At 38.9% G+C, this 16,615-nt stretch overlaps 2 protein-coding genes across 2 annotated transcripts; one reads left to right on the forward strand and one right to left on the reverse strand.

The window, feature by feature from the left end:
• Window positions 1-205: 205 nt before the first annotated feature.
• Window positions 206-1,796, reverse strand: LOC124136847. Its single transcript, XM_046502895.2, has 4 exons — window positions 1,642-1,796; window positions 1,072-1,233; window positions 756-857; window positions 206-414 (listed from the first exon to the last, which is right to left on the reverse strand). Exons 1-4 carry the CDS (start codon window positions 1,684-1,686, stop codon window positions 295-297), a joined length of 429 nt encoding a protein of 142 aa, XP_046358851.2. The 5' UTR covers window positions 1,687-1,796; the 3' UTR covers window positions 206-294.
• Window positions 1,797-15,015: 13,219 nt separating this feature from the next.
• On the forward strand, window positions 15,016-16,615 carry LOC124136846. Its single transcript, XM_046502893.2, has 4 exons — window positions 15,016-15,167; window positions 15,565-15,726; window positions 15,956-16,057; window positions 16,408-16,615. Exons 1-4 carry the CDS (start codon window positions 15,123-15,125, stop codon window positions 16,528-16,530), a joined length of 432 nt encoding a protein of 143 aa, XP_046358849.2. The 5' UTR covers window positions 15,016-15,122; the 3' UTR covers window positions 16,531-16,615.

A 16,615-nucleotide genomic window follows, 5' to 3' on the forward strand; every position in this document is an offset into this window, starting at 1 on the left:
CTGTAAATATTTGCCTATATTACATGTATTTTGTATGAAGTTGTTCTTTCTTTTTAATAATTTTGAAGTTGTGAACTTGTGCCTTATCCATATGTCCTTTGACAATAAACTCTAAAACGACACTTTCCATAATGAGAGATAACACATCTGAACTGAATTACTACTTATAATTCATCGAGCAGAAAAAAAAAGATCAATAAAGTCGTCAGTTGTGACAGTCGTCTTTTATTAGTAAATCGTATATAATCCCCGTCCTCTACAATAAGTAATGAAAAACGAACATTCCAAGCATTATTACTTTTGAACCATCATTATTGTTCTCGCGTGACAATGTGCAGCGACCCAATGGTCTGGAGCGGCTCCTGAAAGAACGGTCTGCTTTGTGGTGTCAGAAGCTAGCGCAGCAAGTTGAAGCTAGAAATAGGAAGAAACATAAAAAGTAAACAACATGACCGAACACATGCCAAACAATTTGTGTTCATCTTCTTTTAATCACTACACTCGAATAAACCTGCAACAAAATGTTGCAACAAGATTGATTGGCGCTTTCAGACAATATATCATATATCTTATATCCATGCGCTCGATGTGCATTACTTTACAAATCATAATGGATAGTTTTTGCAACTGACGTTGGTCATCAATTCCGATTTCTTCGGATTTATTTTTTACTAATTTCTGCGTTATAATTTTGATAGTATCCGTCATATAACCATAGCACTAATGTGACATCTGACTGAACCCATCTGAATTACCTCAAGGGCCTCAATCTTAGCAGGGTCGTGGACGTCCAACTTCTGGGCATCGCTCAGCGCCCACAGATAGCAATGAGTTTGGGTTACCATGACCATTTCGCCCTGTGGGGAAACATTTAGCATTCAGAGGAATGGGCATGGATGTCAGGTTCACACGTTTATGCGTTAACGACTTGCATCATTAGGTCAGGAATATCGTCAAGTTACTTAATGATTTATTCAAATTTAACAATTAATCCTGTTTTATGTTCAATCATTTCTCTTCGACAAGGTGTATTAATCGTTTGTGTGACTTTATTGATGTGATAAGACTTACTGATTGTTTGTCATAGGCAAAGGTAAATTGTCCGTGCTCATTTCCACCGTGGGCACCATGCGTGGGATGAACGTGAACGTCGTGGGTGGCGTGTGTCTTGACTTCGTGGGTGGCGTGTGTCTTGACTTCGTGGGTTGGGTGAGGTGGATGGGTGTGTTGAGCCTAGAAACAGCATAAAACATTATCTCATGTGATGCATTTTCAAAAAATGTTTGGCTTGTTCACGTTCGTACACATCTACATGTCATGCAACCAATGACTGTAGAGATAGGAAAGATACACTATTGAGTATGTTTTCACTTAAAAGGTTAATATCTGCTGATGAAATTATCTGAATACCTATGAATTGTCATTGTGATAATAGCATGAACGTATGTTTCGTATACATAAACGTTTATTTTCTTGTAACGCAATATATGTACGACGGCAAATTGATGAAAATGAAGTTAAACAATTAACCAATATGTCCTAATGGTCTGGCGCTTGTTTGTGTCCACAAAGTGAAATCAAAATAGAATTGTCTCATAACAGCAGTTCCGAGAAAACGGAACACTAGTTTAAAGTCCTCACCTCAGCTAGCAAGACAACACAGGCAATAAGGGCAATCTTCAACATGGTGGATTCAGGTTGAATTCGGTAGCGGCAGATGAAGTATGGCACTGGCGATCCTCTTTATACACGTCCCTATCAAGCTGCATTCTTTCGTCTCTTAAACTATGGACCTATTAGAGTCATGATTCATAGATCTTCAGCCGTTCCTTGTCATGCACATTTGCTTGTTCACACGGACTTCCATTGATCTTATCACACGATACCTGTGTTTAATTACACATTCAGCAGCGATGATATTGTGGTCAATGTTAAAATAGTTATAATATTTCAATCAAGGAAACAAATCCTTCATAATGTATCCTAATTATGAAATTAAACGTCGTAATGCGAATTATGAACTAGTATACATTTAAGTCTTTGATGGGAATTATGTACATTAACCTTATCTCATTGGCTTCGTCATTATATTGTTTGTACATTTATCCTACCTTATGTTGTGTAAAAATATCATAATGTATATATTAAGAGCAAGAAGAAGCTCCGAAACGCTGTGACAAAGAAAAAAGGAAATTGTTATCCATAAAATGTGTCATGAAGTATACATAACATATGGAGAATTAATGGCATCGGATAATGTATGTGACATAACAAAATCTCTTTTATGTTGCAATGAAACTAAAGCATATGACTGCACTGCTTTGCTTGCATTACAGCACAACAAGTAACGCTAAACAGGTACAGCAGTGCAGATATGGTTTATTTCAACTTTTTGCATGAAGTTATTTTTGCGGTCAACCCTCACTGAGTTCATGTATATTAATTGTTGAAATTTCTAAATGTTATTTACCTATGAAATGGACATCTCTTCATGACCAGAGATTGATCAATTAGATTACATACTACATTCACGAAACTTTCCATATCTATGTGGTCCACTTTATTTTTCCCTTATCTTCCATCAGTGATCGAGGTGAAACGTGATATAACCGGTTCGAACTTTTACTTTCAAACTGGAACATCTGTCTTTTTGGTTGACCTCTTAAGTGTCTTTTTTTGTTTAAATTTGGAATTTTTAATTCAGATAACTACTGTTTGGGTCCTGTCGCCATCAAACTTTGTTAAATGTTAAATGTGGGATCAGTTCCTGGGCATATCTTATTCATTACTATATTTATATCTATATTTAGCAGCTTGAAGTACACAAAAATCTTCTAGCCATAGAAATCAAACTTGGAGAGTAAATGGAAAAATGCAAATACGATCTGATATTTTTTCATATGATTTTAACATGGGGATAACAATTGTGCGCAATATTACCAAATGTTATAGAATTAATGGTCTTGAGAAGTCATGGCTAACTGCGAAGTGGTAGCATATAGAGTTTAATATACTTGATGAATTCTGATGATTGACAACAGAGAAATTCACATAACAGGTATGGCAAAGTTACACATTATACATGTCCTGGTACAGGATATCGTATCCACTACATGTATATGCATGTTTGACGTGCTTGTTATGTCGTATCCTGATGTCCACAGCGCGATTATTCCTGTTATCTAAAATACAACCATTATTCGTACCTGATTCAGTACCCACTTTCAATTATCAGGTACAACGTAATTACGGTAAAGTGTCAATTAATCTCTGTCATATCTATCAACTTTATGATGAAAACAATGTTGGAGTATTTCTAATCTCATTGTAATCAAATCTTAGTTCTAAGTTCTCGCTATCGCTAAACAAAGTTATGAGGACATCCCATTATGGGTCACGTCAGAACGACCTTTATACGACCAATCAAAGCGTCGCTTACCAGATCATGAAAATGACAGTCGGAATGTTTTTTCTAATCATGCAACCTCGAAAACGTTAACACGGGGTATTTCGAACGACAGTTACGGCTCGTACGACTGATTCCGTCAAAATATCGTCTATCTCTCGCTTCCGTGGGATAAACATTTGAACGGAGGAGGCATTGCACAGTACGTAGGAAGCACTGCCATACACTCTCAACGATATATTAGACATTCCGGAATGTGTGTTTGTTCAGTTTTCAAAATATTAATCGAGAACTGTGTCAATATATATTTTTCAAGCATGGAATTCGCTAGGTTGAAGCGAGTGCCGTAAAGCTGGAGAAAATTGCTTTCTGATTGACTGATGTCGACTTCTTGTTAGTCATTTCAGTCCTCAGATCTTTGTGTAGCGGTAGCGAGAACTTAGATCTGATTTGAATGAGATTGGAGTATTTCATAATAACACTTACTTATTGAAACTGAATAAAATTACATATGCTTGTGCCTGAGTGCTTGCACACGTGTGTGTGCTTGCGTGAGTGTGAGTATGTGTGTGTGTGTGTTTGTGCGTGTGCGTGTAAATGTGTATGTGTGTATATGAGCGTGTGTGTATGTGTGTGCTGTTATCGTGTACCTTGACATGACGTGTTTTATATTAAACATGTGTTATATATTGATGTCACTCCAGTAAATATATGTATTCACAACTGTCAAAAGATAAGATACCACAAATAGGACAAACGTAGAATAAATACATCCGTGGGAAGAAGCCATGTGCAGGTTATAATGGCACTGTTGGATGCCTTGAGAAGGGAAATACAGTTTAATATGGCATATAACGTCGCTGCTGACAATGCATCGGTGATATTAGTTTTGAAGATCTCCCGGAAGGAAGGAATGGTGATTTGACCGTTAACCTTTGGCATCTTGGGTTGTATATCAAGCATGGAAAAGCGCAATACAAATGGATAATTATTATTGTTATTCACAGATTAAAATAGATAAATGCAGCGAATGGAATTTCTCCTAGGAAGCGCTGCCTAATCGAACCCACCAAAATTTTCGGGGAATGTGAAGAGAATTATTGTAATAACACGGATTCTGCAGAATAAGTTTCGGAGTATCATGTGTTAGGAAAAGGAACAACAATCAGGACAACAGTCCCCGGAGCCCTACGACATGAAAGGCATCATAGTTTATCCCCCATTGGTGTCAGCTGTCTGATGGCATCTTGGACTGGGCATTAGGACATTACACCTCATTTCACCTAAATCCACCTGTGCCATCTTTCAGACCGTGTTTGTATCCGCGATTACAATGAACAGATCAAAATGTATTTGGCGCGAATGTCATGATTTTAAATGCCGATAACTCTTATTACTTATTACTCAAGAAACAGTTTAATAAGGGGCCTTAGGAATTAGACTTCCTCGGAAAGACGTTAACGTGGATGTGCAAAGTAAAGTTAATTAAACATACAACATAATAGATTAGTTAATATTATTCCTATCAGTTTTGGTGTACATTTGCTATTTAACGTTAATGATGTCTTCCTTGGACATTCATATTTTTACAGTCGTAATGGTAACACATTTAATACACTAACCAAACATTGACAAAAGTTCTGACCCGAACGTTGAAAGTGAACTTTTGATTAGGACACTAAAATAACTTAACATTAAGGAATATTGGTATATGCAGTCGCATTGTGGAACTACATATAGACCAACGGAAATTCAACGATCGGCCAGGCTTTGCTTTCTTGGCCATTTATTCCACCATGAAAACAGGACAACGTAATTAGCTGGGCACGGCGCAGCTCCGATGTTATTACCCAAAACAAACACCAACCGTGAGACATCATCATCTAACTATCATATGCTCGAAAATCCACGAAATGATTAAAGCATGTTCCTTTAACCAGGCTACTGGAACCCCCTATGAAATAGCGATAGTGTAACAGAACCATATGCATAACACACCTCACTGAAAGGTCGTACAGCTGCTTTCTGTGAAGGAAATGGTGGAATTTTAACGATACGCCTTGTCCATGGTATACGTTCGCGTCGGCTGAGTTTGAGTGAGTGGTGGTTGGCATTGTTTCGGCGTCACATTTAAATTAACTTCTAGATTGGTACACACACTAAGTGGATTCAAACACACACCCAGCTATACACCAAACCATAGCTAACTTGCAAATCATCTTATCATCTGACAGTGAGTGAGTGAGTGAGTTTGGTTTTACGCCGCTTTTAGCAATATTCCAGCAATATCACGGCGGGGGACACCAGAAATGGGCTTCACACATTGTACCCATGTCGGGATTCGAACCCGGGTCTTCGGCGTGACGAGCGAACGCTTTAACCACTAGGCTACCCGACCGCCCCTATCATCTGACAGAGATATGTCCACATATAAAGTGCACTGACGTAATGCATTCAACTATTGGTATATTCTGTTTTGAAGTCGATGTACAGACAGGTATATATAATGGAGACATTCAAAATAAAAATATCTAGTAATGCTAAAGTGTCGTCTTTCCATTTATTTTGAGAAGGTTTTTAGTTTATGGATACTATTTTAATGTGCTGGCTTCATTGTTTCTGGATTGTTTACTTTCTAATACAAAATTGATTGCCTCGTGAATTGAAATCTCTGGCTGAACTGAACTGAACTTGTATTTACACTAAGGCCGCTATCAGCATCATCAAAAGAACAGACTTATTTCAACAACATAATACATATACATATAAATGTAGACTAGATACAAAAACATCTTTGTCGCGCATGCATGCATATTTATGCAGATTCACTATGGTAGCAATATTTGTGCAATTCCATAAGGGGGGAGAGTTACTAGATAGGTTTAAACAATGACATGATGGTTTTACAGAATTTGGACAATTTTCGAAATGTACCTAATCGTGAATTATTGAAAAGTTAATTTATTTTAGCCATATTGGGTTCGATGTAAGAGTGTAAAAAGTGTTTTCTTTCGTTTTCTAAAGATGGTCAAATAATAGAATTCATTGCCTAAGTCAGACAGTTTACCAAGTGGTTATTTCCCTTCGGTTAAATGTATTTTTCTCCATCTCCAAGTTTCAATAGGTAGGTTACAAGTTCTAAACCTAAGTAAGATTCGCCAAACGTTTAAGTTATATTAAAAATTTAGGCAATCATTTTTTATTATACTATACACTGTGTCCTTTGAAGCATTATCTCTTTACTTGTCCAACACTGGAGATTAATGTTTTAGATAATCAAGTAGGAATTGTGAAACTTTGTGAAAACCAGATGAAGCTAAGTCCAAGTTCGTCAAAATTCGTTTGATAATTGTAATCCATTTATGCATACATTTTCCAAACAGGTCGTCATTAAATAATAACCTGTGTACAAGAAGGGACAATTTAGATGATTTCTCAGAGAGGACTTTTTGGGCAATGTTTGATAGATGGTGTCTTCCTAGTTCCCCATGTACCATGAATAAGGAGTACATTCTCTTAATGACAAAACGATGTTTCAATGCAAATTGACACCTTCATGAGTTGAGATTTTTTTCAATTCCCATACTTCGCATCCAAAGAGAATAATTGGTATAACTATAATGTCAAAACGCCGCAGTTGACATTTAAGTGATAAATTTAACTTCCGTCCTTGGCATAAAACATAGATAATAGCTTTTTAGGCTTAATCTTTTATCTTTTTCCTCGTCATAGAGAAATTTTGCTTGTCGTAGGAGGCGACTAACAGGATCGGATGGTCAGGCTCGCTGACTTGGTCGAAGCAGGTCATCGATGATCATGATATCAGTCACTTGATTGTCTGGTCCAGACTCGATTATTTACAGACCGCCGTTATAAAGCTGGAATATTGCTGAGTGCGGCGTAAAACAACAAACAAACAACACCAATAGAAATAAGAAAACAACCCATTGACCTTATGTAAGAAGCAATGCGAAGTCCTGATTCTTCAGAAAACCAGGTCAGCAGATTATTGTATTGACTATATATAATAAACGCACATTCTCCACCCTTTACTACTTTGTAATGGGTTAAGTGGTTTTAAATGAAGTGCTGATGATCAAATAACTGTCGCGACAAATATCTAATCAGTGTGTTGGGTTCAGCATCGGTTGTAACGTAAAACCTAGGAAAGTATGTAGTCACCAACATTCACAACAGCAAGCACTTGCCACAAGTGACACCATAGAGCAACTTTGTGTCGCTTAACCATCTCCTACCACTTGACCGAACCAATCGCCCTGATCAGAGTCTGTGTCGAGGACTACGTGAGTACGGTGGTGCTGTGAAGATTTTATGGACTCATCTATGGATATATAAATGATTATGATATTGTGATAGTTAACATCAAACTCATTCAGCGAAGTCGTTAACAAACCCCAGACCAACCCAATAGGTAAAAGCTTCGTTCAGTATACACATTGAAACACTTTAGAAACACAAACAAATCTAAAATACACTACAAATGACAAACAAAAATGTTATTTAGTGGTACTTATCTTTACAGAGAAACATATGTTGAACCCACAAAAATAACAACATACATCAAACAGAAATGCACAAGTGCATCCATTATGTAGACTTGGCTTGACTCCTGACCCATTCGCGGTGACTATAGCTTTACAAATCTATCTTCAAATGTTCAGGACAATTTATCATCTGATGTTAACTGAGAAAGAATAAGTGAAATGATGGACTACATTCCTCATAGATAGTATACATGTGAACATGTGGACAGAATATTTAGGCAAGATGAAGGTTCTCCATAGGCATCACTTGTGTTTACATCCTTGCTGATATGTTTCCTTGTGCACATCGATCTTAACTGCTGCTGCGTTTGGTGAATAAAATACACAAGAGTTTTTGCCTAGAAGTTTAACTACAAATATATATACGGGTATATGGATTTTCTGAATAGTGGTCCAGTAGACAATTACATGTAACTTCCACTGATTTATCCACCTGTACTAGGAATAAAAGAGACCACTAAATCTCCTCCTGTGTTTCCTATTTTCATCAGAGTGACAAAGTATCCACTAACTGTACGACAAGAGGGACGACTTCAACTTTTCATTTGTCAACTTTCCGTTTGTTAGATTGTTTATTGAAAGGGATTTTTTTGCCTTGAATGTCAGCAGCTACCACATACATGTACCTGTAAAGTATATAGTAAAACGTGAAAGATTGTTTAAAGACAATGTGGTGAATGATACAAATCCCTTTCGATGATAATGACAATTACAGTCTTACTTGGCAACGGCATAAGGATCTATACCGAAACGTCGCCTTTACAGTAATTAAGGAAGTTGTTATCCGTTAACTGTATCTTATTTGTGTACACATGGGTTATATTTAACTACGTGTATTTTCAGTCGAATTTGTTTTTTGGTTTTTGGGCGTTGTCAAAGATTGGTCTTAAGAATGTAGAAGATAGCTGCTCTGTTTTGGTTATCATGGCACTTTTCGTGCCTGTGGAATCTTACCTAGACATGCGAGACAACAGATGTACGGACAGAGTAGGCCAGGTGTTAGGTTAGGAGTTCTGTCATTGTGGAAATAGGGCCTGTGTCCATGGTAGCCGTTTATATTCAAGGGATTAAGAAACATTGTGGACATCGATAGCAAGAAGATGATTTAACATTTAGTATTTTGTTTTATATTCAATTACTTATGTTCTAGCCATTCTTCGTTGACGATGTTGTGTCCTGTTTATGTCTAGTTCACGGTCGTTGGTACAATGCTGACATCACAAATCAAAACATCTCTTCAACAACTAACCCTTTGGACCGTTCTGGCATCATTTCACGTGTTGTCGTTCTAGACATGGGTACAATGTGTGAAGCCCATTTCTGGTGTCCCCCGCCGTGATATTGCTGGAATATTGCTAAAAGCGGCGTAAAACCATACTCACTCACTCACTCCCTCTACAAGAAGCAGTCCGTTGTACGATTCAAACTACATCATAAGCATGTGTTCAGGAACCACTATATAACAGTAATAATACCAGGCTTTCGCGAACATGTGATCGTATTCTTCCCCATCCGCACCTGTCACATACACATGCAAAGGCAAGTCAAGCGTTCAACTGAATATTAGTACCTGAATCTGATATGATCACGTAAAGTGAATGCACTTCCACTAATAATAGTCATATTGTTTTCATTCTTACATACTATATGTATAGTTTTTAATTTTATTATATATATATTATATATTTTATTAAAGAAAAAGGTTAAGCACACCCTCACATATTGCATTATTGTTGGATCCAAATATTTTTAACAGTCATGAAAGATATAATTATGGGATGATTTACGTTTTTCGAGATGGTGTAATCAGTCATGTATGACGGAAGCTCACATGCCATGCATAGTATGCCCGTGCAACATGCTACCCTCGAGTATCTCTAAAAGCAGAATATCCAAACGTTAAAATTCCTTTCTTAAGCTTGGTTTTAAACAGTTATTCCATGACATGTGTGACCATGGCACGAAGGCGATTATCAAACGCCACAATATGGCACATAACCGGCATGCATAACGCAGGAATGTCTTGTCATGACATTGGTCGGAAGTTGGGTTACCATCACACTGTCGTAAGCCGTTTAGTCGAGAAACATGCTCAGACCGTTGATGTACAGGACCGTCCCAGATCCGGAAGACCTCCTGTGAAGACACATCACGAAGAAAGGGACCTTCTTCGTCTCATACGCCGAGAACCCGTTTTAACAAGTACTCGTCTGAAACAGCTGTGGTTGCCCAATCGTCGTTTCTGAGGGCTAGACGAGTCATAAGGCGTCCCTTGTTGAGAGATCAACACAAAGCTGTTCGTTCAGCATGGTGTATTGCACAACAGAACTGGACTCTGAGAACTTCGAGACGGATCCATTGGTCAGACGAACGTCGCATTCTGCTCCAGGTCACTGATTACAGGAACATTAAACCGACTGTTGCATACGGCGGGGGCTCGATAATGGTTTGGAGGTGTATCTCTCATGATTGCAGGTTGGATTTAGTCACCATAAGGGGCAACTTAACAGGGGCTCAGTACATCCGGGACGTTTTGAGGCCAGTCGTCGTTCCTCATTTTGACAACCACCCTCTTGCTACTCGACATGGATGACAATGTCAGGCCTCATTGTTCATATGCAGTCGTGGATTACATGAGTGCCAATGCAATAACGAATCCACCCTGGCCAGCAATGAGCCAAGATTTGAACACCCTTGAACATGTTTGGGATATTCTGGCACGAGATCCTCCTGTACACGATTTACGCCAATTGGAAGCAACATTGCATCAAGAGTGGTTGTTGTTGACCCATCAACAGATCCAACGTCTGACTGGAGGCATTAGACGTTGGGTGGAATGCGTCATCCGGGCACGTGGCGGTTATACCCACTACTGATCTGTTTCAAGTGTCAAGTAGAGGCTTTAAGGAACTTTTTGATATGAAACATCAAACGTAATTCGGTTGTCCGTAAATGTCAAACATGGTCTATCCGATGACACTGGTATCGCCCAGCTCCTGTGGTCAGTCATCCCATGCCATGATTTTTTGCCATTTGTCATGGTTCAGAAATAGGGGGGTGGCCCAGTTGTCTAAGGCGCCGCGATTCGCTGTGCAGAGTTGCGTCCCTTGGGCTCGCCAGAAACCTATGATTGTGGGTTCGAATCCCGGTTCGCCCGGATTATGTTTCTAGGTTTGTCAGCACCATACCCGTGCTCGTGGGTTTCACCGAAGTGGTAAACGTCTGAGACCTGCATGACTTCGGGCTTTCCTCCCACATTAAGCTGACACGCCGCGATATAACTGGAATAGTGTTAAAAGCGGCGTTAAACCCAACTCACTCACTCACTCACTCAGAAATAGGGGTGTGCTTAACTTTTTTCTTAGTGTATTTTATTGTATACAAACCAACCAAGCTGGAGATCGGACTTGCCCCGGGGGAAGGCACAGAACCCATCCAAGAATATCTTGGAATCACCAACACATGTCCACGCTTCTTAAGTGGTCGAAAGCAACAGGATGGCCCGAAAAAACACACGAGTAAATGGCAACTCATTGAAGCAGTATAGGGACAAAGCCATGTTAATGCATGCATTCTGTGCGAAATATTCGTGACCATCTCCGGCGACTAAAGCTGTACATGCGCCATGCAGCTGGTGAGCTAACTGCCAACACTCATCAGGCACCTTTGCATGAAACCTTAGTTACAGCAGTGGCAGACACGAAATGAACGTTCGCATTGTTCTCCCTAAATTACCTGATGCAGTTGTCTTGATTCCTTTAAGGTAAAGTTAAAGGTCTGGACAGAAAGAAAAAGAAAGTGTGACAAGAAAAATAATTTCCTAAAACAAAGTAAACTGTTCAAAAGTTTTGCAGGCAAGTAATTGCAACCAGTGGCAGTAGTGAAGAAAGACCCACCATGGATTGCAATGAAAGGTTTTGGAAACATCTATTGTCTATACCCAGCAACTGTCACCATACGTAGAAGACTACAATGAAGTTGAACTTGACAAAATAGAGTCACCATTGTTGTGTTTCATTACACCTGATTGCCTGACAAATGTAATAAAAAATACCCCTTCGGCCAATCTTATACGGCGCCAGGGCCTGATGGTATTCGAAGCCGGAAGTGGAAACTGTTCCCTTGTGATCAAACAACATTACTTCACTGTTTAGGTTATCTTGTAGAAACGAGATGTTCCGCCTTGGTTGTGAAAGCAACCATGCAGAGTTCTTCGCTTGAAAGAAGTCGGCTGTCCTGATAAGAGAAACAGAAGGCTTTCTGTTTGCTGCTCAAGAGTAGTCACTTCTCACTCGAATCCGTCAATGTATGATTTTGCATCAAAATGTAAAAATTAAATGCAGATTATGCAATGAATTTAATGTGGATGACAGCTTTGGCACAAACACAGTATCTTAAGCGACATGATCACGAGAGTGGCTCGATCATTTTATTATCGTCTTCGCCATGCTTGTGGTTTTAACAAAGAGGTCCATCCATGGTACATGCACGACCCAGAATATGTAGAGGGCGCTTTGCAAAAGATAAATACCAAATTTTCTGGAATAGGCCAGTATACAGCTTCAGACCTATTAAGGCCAACAAATCTGATCTTGTCCTTTGTATGGTTCCTCCCAATCTGTTGACTGACATAGGAGGAGTACCTGAGTTTGCTGCCAGGAATACAGCCCTTCTGACAATCTGGGTAATGCAGAAGGCTGCAGTGTTGGGGACTCTTCACATTCTCCGAACACTTCTGGGCGATTTCGATGAGGCAGCGCTTCGTGGGAGAAGTCCCATTCGCTGTCTAGGCTCAATATAGAGAGACGGAAAAGGCTCTGAGCTGATGATGAACCTAACCAGCTTGACTGTGCCAGGATCACTCAAACCCTCTTTGCTATTTCTATTTGTATTGCTGGATATACAAGCCACGCGACCCATGAGGCGCAGGTTAACAGTCACATCATCATCTCATCCTTCCGGGAGATGTGATAAAGTATCTATCATGTGTAAATGTCGGCTACATACATGTTCATCTTGCGTCAGTTTCTTCTATATTCAAAACTGATATCACCGATACATTGTCAGCAGCGACGTTACATGCCATATTAATCTGTATTTCCCTTTAAGGCCTCAAGACATTCAACAGTCATTATAACCTGCACATGGCTCAATCCCAAGGACGTTTTTATTCTACGTTTGTCCCTTTTGTGGTATCTTATCTTTTGACAAGTGCAAATACATATATTTACGAGAATGACTTGACGATTTAATGCATTTATCCGAAAACAATGTCATGTCTAGGTACACTATCATAGCACACGCACGCACGCACGCACGCACGCACGCACGCACGCACGCACACTCACACACACTCACACACACACACTCACACACACACACACACACACACACACACACACACACACACACACACACACATATATATATATACACGCACACATACACACACGCACAAATACACACACGCATGCATGCACTCATGCACAGGAATATGTACGAACGTGTTAATATGAATTACTCCAAAATTGTTTTCATCATCAGGATGATAGTTATGGCAGAGCTAAATTTAGCGTACTTACGTTGTAAAGCGGGCACTGAATCAGGTACGAGAAATGGTTTGTACTTAGATAGATAGATAACACACTGTACTGTGGACATCAGGATAACATCAACATTAACGTTAGTCATGCATATACGTGTAGTGGATACGATATCCTGAACTTGTATATTGTATAAGTTTGCCATACCTGTTATGGGAATGTCTCTGTTGATAGCATATCATCAGAATTCATATGCTACCACTACGCAGTTAGTCGCCGCATTATAATTAATTCTAGAACATTTGGTAATATTGCTCACAATTGTTATCACCATAGTAAAATCATATTTAAAATATCAGATCGTATTTGCACCTTTTGATTTACTCTACACATGTGAGTTTTCTGTGACTGGAAGAATGATGTGGACTCCAAGCTGCTAAATATGGAATGATATATTAACAGGTTTAAATTAGATATGCCAAGGAACTGATCCCACATTTAACCTTTAACAAAGTTTCGTGAAGATAAGGCCCAAACAGTGGTTATCTGAAAAAGGAGGACATACAGTTCAACATATAAACAAAAAAGAGAACAACCAGAAGAACAGACGGTCCAGTTTTAAATTTAAATGTTGAACACGTTTCACCTCGGTCACTGTTGGAAGATAAGGGAATATTGAAGGTGTGTTGTCTACGTGCAACTGACGACATAGATATGGAAAGTGTCGTGCATTCAGTACGTAATCTCAGTGAACAATCATGGGTTTTGAAGGGATTCATTTTATAGGCAAATGACATTTAGAGTGTCCATGAACAGTTCTTATACATGAACATGAGAGGTATGAATGCAAAATTAACTTCATGTAAAAAGTTGAAATGAACTATCTCTGCATCTATGTTCCTGTTAAGCGTTTCTTGAGATGCTGTAGTGCAAACACGTGTAAGAAAGGCGGTGCAGTCACGTGCTTTACTTTCATCTTCTGGAAAAATGCAACAAAAAAGACAATTTGTTACCTTACATACATTAACCGACACCATTAATTCTACATATGCTATGTATACTACCTGATACTATTTATGGATAACTTCTTCCTTTATTCTTTGTCGAGGCATTTCAGAGCAACTTCTTGCTCCTTGATCAGTTGGCGCATGAGTATATATCTACATAGATTTACACAACACAGGGTAGAATAAATGAACAAAGACAACACTATAATAACAATGTAAATGAGATAGGATTAATGTATAAGATGCCCATCACAGACTTAATGTGTACTAGTTCTCAATTTGCATTACGACATGTATTGTCATAAATTGTGTAGCATGTGCTCATGATTGAAATATTTGAACCTTAATATTGACCAAAGTAACAAAGTGCCGGTCCATCAATACACACTCACAGTGTTCAGTTATCGTGTGATAAGATCAACGGAATTCTGTGTGAAAGAGCAAATGTGCATGACAAGGAACGGCTGAAGATCTATGAATCATGACTCTAATAGGTCCATAGTTTAAGAGACGAAAGAATGCAGCTTGATAGGGACGTGTATAAAGAGGATCGCCAGTGCCATACTTCATCTGCAGCTACCGAATTCAACCTGAATCCACCATGTTGAAGATTGCCCTTATTGCCTGTGTTGTCTTGCTAGCTGAGGTGAGGACTTTAAATGAGAGTGTCGTTTTCTCAGAACTGCTGTTATGAGACAATTCTACTTTGATTTCACTTTGTGTAAACATACAAGCGCCAGACCATTATGACATATTGGTTAATTGTTTAACTTCATTTTTATTCATTTGTCGTCGTATTTATAAATGCGTTCAGTGTCTTCAAGAAGATGAACGCTAATGTATATGAAACATACGTTCATGCTAATATTATTAACAAAATGACAATTCATTAGTATATATTCAGATAATTTCACCAGCAGATATTGACCTTTGAAATGAAAACATGCTAATCTCAACTGACACGTGCTGCATGACATGTGCACATACACGTGATGAAGCCGACATTTTGTAAAAATGTATCACATGAGATGTGATGATTCCAGGCTCAGCACACCCATCCTCCTCACCCAACCCACGAAGTCAAGACACACGCTACCCACGACGTCAAGACACACGCCACCCACGACGTCCACGTTCATCCTACTCATGGTGCCCACGGTGGAAATGAGCACGGACAATTTACCTTTGCCTATGACAAACAATCAGTAAGTACTATCACACAAATGAATAAGCCACACAAACAATTAATACATCTTGTCGAAGAGAAATAAATAAACATAAAACAAGATTAATTGTTAAATTTGATTGAATAATTCATAAAGTTCCTTGCTGACATTCCTCACCGATTGATGCAAGTCGTTCTTTTCAACAACGCATAAACGTGTGAACCTGACATCCATGCCCATTCCTTTTAATGCTGAATGTTTCCCACAGGGCGAAATGGTCATGATAACCCAAACACATTGCTATCTGATGGCGCTGACTGATGCCCAGAAGTTGGACGTCCACGACCCTGCTAAGATTGAGACACTTGAGGTAATTCAGATGGGTTCAGTCTGATGTCATATTATTGCTATGGTTATATGACGGATACTATCAAAATTATAACGTAGAAAGTAGTAAAAGATATATCCGAAGATTTCGGAATTGATGACAGATGTCAGTGGCAACGACTACCCATTTTGTCTTGTAAAGAGCTGCACATCTAGCACATTGATATAAGGGATATTATATAATGTCTGAAAGCGCCAGTCAATCTTGACGAAACATTTTGTCGTAGGTTTATTCGAATGTAGTGATTAAAAGAAGATGTACACAGATTGTTTAAATTTGGCATGTGTTGCGTCATGTTTCGTTATTTTTTAAATTTTTCTTCCTATTTCTAGCTTCAACTCGCTGCGCTAGCTTCTGACACCACAAAGCAGACCGTTCTGTCAGGAACCTCCGCTCCAGACCATTGGGTCGCTGCACATTGTCATGCGAAAACAATGGTGATGGTTCAAAATTAATCATAATCAAAATGCTCGTTTGGCATTACTTATTGTAGAGGACGGGTATTTTTAACGATTTACTAATAAAATATGATTGTCACAA

This window comes from Haliotis rufescens, unplaced genomic scaffold (genome assembly GCF_023055435.1).
Source record: "Haliotis rufescens isolate VD_foot unplaced genomic scaffold, xgHalRufe1.0.p SCAF_31, whole genome shotgun sequence".
NCBI lineage: Eukaryota > Metazoa > Mollusca > Gastropoda > Lepetellida > Haliotidae > Haliotis > Haliotis rufescens.

Bases quoted from the DNA above. Each gene is read 5' to 3' on its own strand.
- LOC124136847 (XM_046502895.2), bottom strand. From the start codon at position 1,686: ATGTTGAAGATTGCCCTTATTGCCTGTGTTGTCTTGCTAGCTGAG. The intron at 1,234-1,641 runs GTGAGGACTTTA...TGCTGTTTCTAG, and splicing joins GTGTTGTCTTGCTAGCTGAG to GCTCAACACACCCATCCACC. The intron at 415-755 runs GTAATTCAGATG...TCCTATTTCTAG, and splicing joins CTAAGATTGAGGCCCTTGAG to CTTCAACTTGCTGCGCTAGC.
- LOC124136846 (XM_046502893.2), top strand. From the start codon at position 15,123: ATGTTGAAGATTGCCCTTATTGCCTGTGTTGTCTTGCTAGCTGAG. The intron at 15,168-15,564 runs GTGAGGACTTTA...TGATGATTCCAG, and splicing joins GTGTTGTCTTGCTAGCTGAG to GCTCAGCACACCCATCCTCC. The intron at 16,058-16,407 runs GTAATTCAGATG...TCCTATTTCTAG, and splicing joins CTAAGATTGAGACACTTGAG to CTTCAACTCGCTGCGCTAGC.